This window comes from Oncorhynchus keta, chromosome 10 (genome assembly GCF_023373465.1).
Source record: "Oncorhynchus keta strain PuntledgeMale-10-30-2019 chromosome 10, Oket_V2, whole genome shotgun sequence".
In the NCBI taxonomy this organism is placed as follows: Eukaryota; Metazoa; Chordata; class Actinopteri; order Salmoniformes; family Salmonidae; genus Oncorhynchus; species Oncorhynchus keta.
The window spans coordinates 37,630,636-37,641,262 of record NC_068430.1 but is presented as its reverse complement, the minus strand read 5'-3'; the positions used below and the strand labels follow the sequence as shown (position 1 = coordinate 37,641,262).

The window sequence follows — 10,627 nt, the reverse complement described above, 5'->3', positions numbered from 1 at the left end:
AAATACAAATGATATATATAACCGCAGATATAAAGTTCTTACATATTATTTTTGGGGATGGTTCCATCTGGGAGGGTATGAGTAGGAGTCTGTTGATAACTCTGCTCTACTCATACATTATGTTTTCTGTTTGTTTTTGTCACAGAATGGTGTAATAAAACTTTTCTGCACAGAAGAGGGAAACATATGACAGGAAAATATTGTGATGACATTTACATGATTTATTCCCAAAGAAGGCAAACAGTGTGGATTTGATGTGTAACTTTGCACACAAACAACAGTTAATAGAACAGTTCAAATCTTGCATTTCATTTGATAAGCCCTACCTTCTCATTTAAAACATCCTTTTTGTGTTCAATTAGATTGGAGAAAATATTTACATGATACTCTTCGTTATGTAGCAATACAGAGACTCAAAGAGTGTCAACAAAAAGCTGTAATATACATACATCATGTAGAAAAGTATAGAGGAAAGTGGGAATGAGTTGTAAATACTGCCACTGCAGTCCCATCACACTAAATCTATTAGTGACCATAAATGACCCCAATATGACACAGTAACCTAAAAATACATAACACAACATCATTTTGGTCCCACAAAAATAACAAGTTAAAAAAGCTTTATAAGGCATTCAGGCTTTTCTTCATAAGAACTGCATAGATGCTTAGATGATTTAAATCGTCACACGACATAGGGTGATATAAAGCCCTGACATCTGGTGCTTTTACAAATATGGCATAAGCGTTTTAAATTGTGGGACAAATATTGAATGAGACAAATATTTCCCCCCTAAACAGTTCATTTGAGTGCAAAAAAAATGAAAAAAGGGAAAATGATTAATGGTATACCATAATATAATGTTTTTATGGTTTGTTAATTGATTATCCTTAAACATTTAATGTAACCTGCCTGACTGATTTTGTTAATCAGTTCCAGAGTTGTTTAAGTTCTTAACTTTTGTCTCAGCATCTGAGAGGGACATGCGATGATCCCCAAGAAACGGGTTATCAGCATCACAAGCAGTGAGGTTTTTGATCAGATTCTCTCTATCAACATTTAGGAGCAGGCCTTCTGGCAGGTGGAGCGCCAGGGTCACATGGTCCCACATGTACCATTTATTGTAAGCATCACCATCTGTTTCTACTATTTTGTCCATGCTGTTTATGGTTAACCCAACTTTTTGTGTTCCTGACATGGCTTGTGCTCGCCAGACAATGTGTCCTTTTCCTTCCCCCTCTACATCGTTTTCCCTGTAACCACAGACAGCATCATCACTGCCATCACCAAGAAATGGGTACTCCTTAAACTCATCCACACTTGGAGAGTGAACAATCACAGAGTACATTATCTCCTGTTTGTAGACAGTGGTTTCATACACTTTCAGGACAGGCTTTTCTCCACCACATATGTGCTCTCTGTACATCTTCAGGAGATCAGACAGACTGAGAGTGAACCTGAAGTTCCCATAACGCGATGCCTGCTTAAAGGCAGGTGAGGTGGTGAACTGATTCAGGAAGGAACCTATCTCTCTCTGTGCCTCTCTCTGCCCTGGTGTTCTGTCTGGGAAGATATTCTCCAGGTAACGGTCTTCTGCAGCTCTGATATCATCATGCTCGATGGCTAGGCTCCACCACAGGAGACTCCTATCCCTGCCCCTAAATCCATTTGAATTCAAGATGTCCTCGATTTGAGATGTTTGGGTGACATGGGCCACTTTGGATATGTGAAACTCAGGTTCTTCTGGGTATAGTGGAATGGGATTATAAATGTACCCATTTGTATTAAGGATCACCTCATCTTTCAGTGTGGTGATATTCTTATGCTCTCCACTGAAATAAATCTCTTCTATACCTCTTGAATTAGTACGCTTCATTTCCCTAAGAAAGAAATAACACATTTATAAACATTACATTCTGTACTCTCTTCTCTGAGGCTACAAATATGGCCTCTCTCACACACACATGCGCACTTATGCATGCACACACACACTCACTCTTGAATTAGATTTTCATTGCTACCATGATACCATGATCTACCTTTCTTTTCAAGTTTGAAGATAGCTGCTTGGTGGAGGCGATGGAAGACTTGCTGCCTGGTAGATGTAGATAGCTCTTCTCACTCCACAATGAGTGAATTACCTGTAGAGTAGTTAAATCAGACATTCAATAAAAGTATCTGAACAACAGTATGTATTCAAACACCACAGTAATTTTTGTATTTTCTATTCAATCGCTTTGGTTCTATTTTCACAATGTGGTGAATCTCCAAAACTATAAATACAAAACTGGTAACACATTCAAAACCTTTCCGTGTGCATTCATTTTGTTTGGCCACACAACCATTGATCGAAAATCTGACTTTGCTGTGAAATATGAAAAAATTGGTTTAATCACCAAAATAAAACATTATGATATCTTCTCAATTTTAGTTGTTTCAACAACCAGCTAATCCAATAGCAAACAATGTAAGATACTTGTTTCTAAATTGCCCTTTGAAGTGCTGAAAGTGATATGCTACAGTACAGTAAATTACAGTACATTACACTGTTTTCACATTAGGCAATACACTTGTACTACCCATGAAAATGTCCATCATTTCTATCCCATGTGTGATCAAAGGTGTGATCATTGATGACATCTTCCACAATCATTGATGAAACAAATGTATTACATTTTTCGGATATAATTACAAGTACAACATAGGTGTACAGTAATCAAATGTAACAAATTAAATGAAACAAAATAAATGAATGAAAGAAACTAGATAGCAGGTACTAGTTTGCATCAAGCATGCCTTCATTGTTCATGCACCTGGGGAAAAAACGTTTAGCGTTGCAAGCCTGACACTGGTCTGGGTTGATGTCATTGCATGCCTCATTCATGGCCTGAAGGCGGGTGGCACGCTCATGTGAACGGTGATCATTAGTGATGGGAAACCGAGGCGTTCTGAATGCTTTGGAGCGTTCACCCAAATTGTGCTGAAGAACGGTTCATAACACAGGGCTTCATTATCTGTTCACAATGCGCTTTAGTGGAATGATCAGATATACTTTTTTCCCTCCATTGTTTTCATCAAAACTCTATTTCGTAGCGGTAAGTCGTTGGAGTCATTTGCATCTTACATCATGCTTCCCTTTTTTGCCTTCAAGTTGACTATTTTTCAAAATGGAATCTCTGGCATTATTTAGGATGCTTAAGATAGACACATATACTATACTAAATAAAACAACTGATTTGAACAATAGCGCAGAAAGTGTGGTTTCACATAAAATGCATTTTCATAATAGCATGCTTTTAAAAGGATTCAACCTCATACCCTCACATCCCTGATGGTTCCATAGTTCCATACTCTACCTGCTAAAATACCAGTCAGGTGAAACTACAATACATGTATAGAATCCAAATTATATTTGTAAGTACGGTGCCCAGTAGAGCTTGGTGTATGAAAGCAGCTTGGAATTGAAAAAAAAGCCCCAGAACCGCGACGTAATCCGTGGGATCTCAGTTTCGGACATCATTGATGATGTACACTATACATACAAAAGTATGTGGACACCCTTTTAAATAAGTAGATTCGGCTATTTCAGCCACACACGCTGCTGACAGGTGTATAAAACGAGCACACAACCATGCATTCTTGATAGGAAAACATTGGCAGTAGAATGGCCTTACTGAAGCGCTCCGTGACGTTCATCGTGGCACCGTCATAGGATGCCACTTTTCCAACAAGTCAGTTCGTAAAATTTCTGCTCTTCAAGAGCGCCGCTGTCAACTGTAAGTGCTCTTATTGTGAAGTGGAAATGTCTAGGAGCAACAACGGCTCTGCCGGGAAGTGGTAGGCCGCACAAGCTCACAAAACGGGACTGGTGAGTGCTGAAGTAAAAATTGTCTGTCCCTCAGTTGCAACACTCACTACTCTCATGACTATCTTGTGAGGATCCAATGGTTTAGATCAGCTTGGCAATGGTTGACAATAACCAGACCCTCTCTCATCCACAGAAGAGACAGCTCACGTCCGGTCTTAAATTTACCATCCAGTATTGGCTAAAGGAATGTCCTTCGTCCCCAGAAACTTTTGTCGCCCAAAACTCTAATATCCAAAAAGTGAATACCGTAACAGTATTTCTAACAGAAGACTGTGGGGAATGATGAGAGATGGTCTATGGAAAACCAATGTCTATTTTGTGATGTCATTAAAATGGTATAACATAAATAATGTAACTTGAAAAGTATATCCCCTTTATCTGTCAAGTTGTGCATATGTGGTTCAAACTCTGATTATCCACACAAGGTGGAGAAAGGAGAAAATCCCCTCTCAGACCATCACGGGTATGGCTAAGAAGAAGTTCTGAGGAAAGACCCCACTGGAGACCAGACAACTAAGAAGAAGGACATTGTGACCTCTTGTGGACAATCAGAGACGTACACCCACAGGAGACCCAACCAAACCCCTTTCAAACAAGCATGCTTGGTTTCGACAGAGATAGAAGACGAACTAAGGCATTCACACGTAAATACGTTCATGATTTCTTACTCCAAACGGGTGGTGGTTCATGTGCAAAGTAAATTATTACGGTGAGGGTAGTTCCTACATGTATTAACGTGTGTGCCTCTGTCTCTCTCTCTACTCCTTCCTGTTTTGGTAAACAAGCAGTCATGTTGTTTTTAGTCCGCTAGGGACCTTTTTCTCACGTATTAAGTGTGCATGTTTATTCTGTGTTATTTTTTAGTTAACTAGTAAATAAATAATTAAACCAATTTGTGTAGTACTGGATCAGGAGTAAGGCTGGGGGTTTTGCAGATGCAAGGAGTATACAAATCAAATCAAATCACATTTTATTAGTCACGTGCCGAATACAACAGATAGACCTCACAGTGAAAGGCTTACTTATGAGCCCCTAACCAACAGTGCAGTTTAAATAAAATACGGATAAGAATAAGAGATAAAAGTAATTAAAGAGCAGCAATAAAAAAATAACAATATATACACAGTGGTGCCGGTACAGAGTCAATGTGCGGGGGCACCGGTGAGTTGAGGTAGTATGTACATGTTGGTAGAGTTATTAAAGTGAATATTTATAGATGACAACAGAGAGGGGCAGTGGTGTGGAGAGGAGAGGGGGCAATGTAAATAGTGTGGGTAGCCATTTGACTAGATGTTCAGGAGTCTTATGGCTTGGGGGTAGAAGCTGTTTTAGAAGCCTCTTGGACCTAGACTTGGCGCTCCGGTACCGCTTGCCGTACGGTAGCAGAGAGAAAAGTCTATGACTAGGGTGGCTGGAGTCTTTGACAATTTTTAGGACCTTCCTCTGACACCGCCTGGTATAGAGGGCCTGGATGGCAGGAAGCTTGTCCCCAGTGATGTACTGGGTCGTTTGCACTACCCTCTGTAGTGCCTTGTGGTCGGAGGCTGAGCAGTTACCATAGTAGGAAGTGATGCAACCAGTCAGGATGCTCTCGATGGTGCAGCTGTAGAACCTTTTGAAGATCTGAGGACCCGTGCCAATTTTTTTCAGTCTCCTGATGGGGAATAGGTTTTGACGTGCCCGCTTCACGACTGTCTTGGTGTGCTTGGACCATGTTAGTTTGTTGGTGATGTGGACACCAAGGAACTTGAAGCTCTAAACCTGCTCCTCTGCAGCCCCGTCGATGAGAATGGGGTGTGCTCGGTTCTCTTTTTCCTGTAGTCCACAATCATCTCCTTTGTCTTGATCACGTTGAGGGAGAGATCGTTGTCCTGGCACCACACGGCCAGGTCTCTGACCTCCTTCCTATAGGCTGTCTCATTGTTATCGGGGTGTTGTCTCATCGGCAAATGTAATAATGGTGTTGTAGTTGTGCCTGTCCATGCAGTCATGAGTGAACAGGGAGTACAGGAGGGAACTGAGCACGCACCCCTGAGGGGCCTCTGTGTTGAGAATCAGCGTGGCGGGTGTGTTGTTAACTACCCTTACCACCTGGGGGCGGCCCGTCAGGAAGTCCGGGATCCAGTTGCAGAGGGAGGTGTTAAGTCCCAGGCGTTCAGAATGATGATATGATAAGAGGTAATGATTAATAAGTTGTCTGTTTTATTCATGTGGTAAAGACCTTTAGAGTTCGGGAGATGGTAACTCTTTAAACAACTTATTCCGCGGTGATGTTTTTCCAGGGGGGGCAGGACTTAAAATATATATTTTTTAATGTTTCTGCTTAGAATTTCCGGCATTTCGGTAGACTATTTGTTAGTCAACTTGTCTATAATTAGATATGGCCTTACATGCAGCTTCTCCTCTGTCATTACAGTTCCTTCAGAAAGTATTCAATCACAACCCTTTGCTTTTTCCACATTTTGTCGTGTTGAATTTAAAATGTATTACATTTGGATTTTGTGTCACTGATCTACACACAATACCCCATAATTTGCGACGGCAAGCCTAAATAATTTAGGCCTAAATAATAACTGTCAGGCATCGTTCAGGGCTAAAATGCCCCACGAGGCTAAAATGCTCAAAGAGCTCTTAGCTCAAGGTAAGGGACATTTAGCTTGCTAACATTCTAACTTATAAACTGATAATGAGCTCCAAACACAAATGAAAACATGATGTTATGACTTGAAATGTACCATCCCTTAGCGAAACGATCAATAAAAACATATGCGCTGCTGCCTCAGCCATACTATCAATCTATCATCAGTATGTCCACGCCTATTTATAGAGTTTATCTCGTGATCTCGACAAAACAACTTTTGTTACGTCGTGATGATGAGATAAATACGTTGTGATCTTGAGATAACGAGGGAATATTATTTTTATTACTATGTCCTCTCTGGACTTCCGTAATATTTGAGATGAAACCAGGTCAAAGTACGATGACCAAAGTATGACAAATGACTGTTGCTTCTACGTTAATAAAGTTTTATCATAAATGTATGTCAAATTTATGATTATTAAGGGGATAGTGACATTACGCTCATTGTAATACACCAATGGTAACATAGCATTCTCTTACCTAATTTAAATAATTATTGCACTGTAACCAAAATCGGAGAAGGCGTGTTTGCAGAGGGCCGTGGTTTATATAGCTAAATTGCTACTCTACTGGTGCCAGAATTTGACTGTAGGGTCAACAAATATCATTAAAAGTTTACACTATTCATCTATGGCAAAGATATTACTTCCCCTTTCATCTGTGTCTGGTGTTAGCAAGTTACTGGCTAGCTAGGTCTTCAGCCAGCATGGAACAAAAATATGGGAAGGGTCATTCAAAACTCTCCGTTAGTGCTGCCGTGAACTGCATCACAAAAGACATGCCAACTGGGAGATCTATATAAATAAAAGGACATCATTGATGCAATTTCAGTGTTTGAGTTGTTTTGTGTATAACCACATTTGCTTGAGATGATTTTACTGCAACACTGCTCACTGCATCCAAGTTTCTTGACATAGGCGTTTCAAAGAACTGTCAGTCAAGACGAGCTCATGAATATAACCTCCCTGCTCACTCACCCTGTATTTTTAAACTTCCTGGCAGTTAGCCATGAAAGAAAAAGTACATTCCCAGCCAGCAATGAGGAATCGGCCCCGAAGCGGCCTCGAACTGATTGAATCGGCCTGCAATCAGGTGTCGGACTCAGTCCGGAATCAAAATAAATGACTGCCCAGAATCGGCCCAAGTACATCGGGCCGTTTCTGTCTTCCGGAATTCAGACGACTTTGCCAGCATCTTACCAGAATCCCCCCAGAAGCGACCTGATGCTAATTTAAATAAATGTATACAAAATTAACCGATTAAGTCATTTTAAATATGACTATTATACATTTTATACATACAAAGTAAACCCATCCACAAAAAAAAAATTGTGTCAAAGGAAACCTCATACACCTGGTGACCGTGTCAGGGCGCATGCGCCTAGCACGCCACAGAAGTCGCTACAGAGTGATAGGACAAGGACAATACTGGCCGGCCAAACCCTCCCCTAACTCTGACGACTCTGGGCAAATTGTGCTTCGCCTCACAGGTCTCCTGGTCGCGGCCGGAATGACATGGGTCTCGAACCAGCATCTGTAGAAACGCAGTTTGCACTGCGATGCAGTGTCTTAGACCATTGCACCACTCGGGAAGTTCCAGCCACAAAGTTATTAATGCTTATCAATTGCCTTCCACAAAGTATCAACATACTAAAATACTACACATGACCCTTAAAGAATTTCATTTAAATGTTAATTGTATTTTTTGATCACAGAAACAAACAATGAGGAAAATATGGAGAGAAAAAATAAATAAATAATGGAATGTTCATTATATAAAGCAGCCCGTGTAATCATCTGCCAGAGAGTAGCCCCAATCTGCCCGAGCCTCAAGTAATACATTTGGGCCAGAAAACTGACACTGGAATCGGCCCGATCTTAATCCCCGCATCCTTGCCATAAGTAATACTGCCAAAGGCGGCCCAGACTAGGGCCACATGACATCAGTCGAGTATGACTCTCAGCCGAGTGCCCCGACTTTCAGCCGAAATCGGCACAGATTCACTGTGCTAGCTCCCCAAAAATATTATAGGTGATATTTTAGTCAATCAAAAGGCTGTTTTACATCTGAATGACTGTTCGTAGTAGGCTGCAGTTCCATTGACGTGCCATAGGCCTATTTAAAGTCCCCATCGTATGACTGTTGAATGTGTGTAGCTCCTCACAATCATAACATAGCTGGCACTTCTATCAGCTGATTTTACTGCTTCACCAAATATTTCCCAAACATTACCTTTCTGGCCCTATTTTCTCTTTATTTTCAACTCTCCATTTCGTAGCTTTTCTCTTATTGATTTGACCTACACCATTGTCTTTTTTGCCTCTGTGGATCGACGTTAACTTTTTGTGCCCATTCCCAAAAGCATTTGGCGATTGGCGTGTAGGCTCAAATTAATTGGCACACGTACAGATAAAGCTTAGGTTTATGCACAAATGCCAGCACATCAAATAATGAAAGAAAACTCAATGTAGCCTACTGATATACATTCCACAAGAACGATGCATTTCTGGATTGTTTAAATATATTATTTCTTCTTTATTCAACCATCCCCCCCTTCATCCATACAATATTTCGTGATCCTAAACCCGCCCGCCCCACTGATATAACCGAGGATACCGGGTTATGAGTCAAGCCGCTCATCATTACAGTGTGCAGTTTTTACATTACGAAATTGCACATTTACGTGCCAGCTGAAGATAGGGCCCAGTAACTTACTTTGTTTATAGAGTTTCAGATTGGTTGCCTTCGGTGGATGGCTCCCCACTACTTTATGGCAGCTCCTTGATAAAATGTCCACAATGTGTGTAGGTGTATTTATTGAGCCTAATTCCCATAACCACATCCCATTTACAGGAAATCTAGTTTCATTTCTTGAGAACTGAAGATCAGGTTAATATGTAGCCTGAACAGCCACTAGTGGTAGCTGTTTGCCTCTTTCTTCGCGGTCCTGACTTGTTTATCATGGTGAGCTGTCTCAGTAGACAGCACTTAGTTAGTAGTTATCAGGTTCTTACTGAGATATTTCAAGGTAAAAATGGATTTTTGTTTTCATTGGATCTATTGAAATAAGCAGCAGATGTTTATCAATTGTGATTCATTCTTAGTAGTACCAGAAAGTATCCACAGGTAAAAACAGTGGAAACAGTATTGTAAAATAAGGTGCTATCTTTGTGTTTTTATGGTCGCAATATGTTGGGTGAGTCAACAACAGTCTTAATAAAAGCAAGGATACAAAATATGTGTTAACCAATCAAGATTTATGTGGGGTATAAATAGAGTGGGGGAAAAAAAGAGCTCTACCACATCAACAGGCAATGTTTGCTTTGACATAATATAGGCAGACATATTTTTTATATAATTCAGAAAAAGCTAATATATTAATGGGTTATAACCTCATCATGTTTATACATAACTACATCAAATATGAAATAAGAATAAAGATAATTGAAAAACCCAGGCTAGTGGTAATAAATACTTAATAACATCCATTATAAACACCTCACATGACATATGATGTTCTGAATGACCTCAGCTCTCTGTCACGAAATGATAAAAGCAAACATCACTAAGAGCAACACAAACATGTGGTTTAATTGGTTTGGTTATTGAGTTATAAATATTCAGAAATATTTCCTGCACAGCAAATTGGCCAGTGTTGATTTTTTCAGTGTAAAATGTCTAGTGTCGATTCAAGAGTTACATTCATTCTGTAAGAGTGAAACTAACCCTCAGTGGTGTAAAAGTGTTGGTGTTAATAACCAGAGTTATTATTTTACCCTGTGGAAAGTAAAACAGTCCCATGAAAACCACGCCAATCAGTCATATTTCACATTATGCTCTACTGCGGGTAGATTTATTTTTGAATGTTTTTAATATCTATGTTTTTGAACGTACATTGATTGATAGATTAATCTTATGCAAGACAAAGATAAATAACATTTTTCTAAACAAAATCCAATCAGTTAGTTTGATTTATTGCACCAGTTACTGAAATGTTTGTTCCAGTTTAACTGGTGTCGGTAGTCTTCTTTTCACCTTTCCAAACACTGACAGTCATTCTGAATGCAGGATACGGGTGACAAAAAAATTCAAACTATTTGAAATCCTCACTCTTGCTGGA

At 39.9% G+C, this 10,627-nt stretch overlaps 1 protein-coding gene across 1 annotated transcript; it reads right to left on the bottom strand.

Annotated features, from left to right (window-relative positions):
* Positions 1-200: 200 nt before the first annotated feature.
* On the bottom strand, positions 201-9,387 carry LOC118388639 (uncharacterized). Its single transcript, XM_035777902.2, has 3 exons — positions 9,223-9,387; positions 2,038-2,139; positions 201-1,878 (listed from the first exon to the last, which is right to left on the bottom strand). The coding sequence occupies exon 3, from the start codon at positions 1,872-1,874 to the stop codon at positions 924-926; it is 951 nt and encodes a 316-aa protein (XP_035633795.1). The 5' UTR covers positions 1,875-1,878; positions 2,038-2,139; positions 9,223-9,387; the 3' UTR covers positions 201-923.
* Between the last annotated feature and the right edge of the window lie 1,240 nt (positions 9,388-10,627).

What these genes read in the sequence shown, in the direction of transcription:
- LOC118388639 (XM_035777902.2), bottom strand. Translation starts at nt 1,874, where the DNA reads ATGAAGCGTACTAATTCAAGAGGTATAGAAGAGATTTATTTCAGTGGA.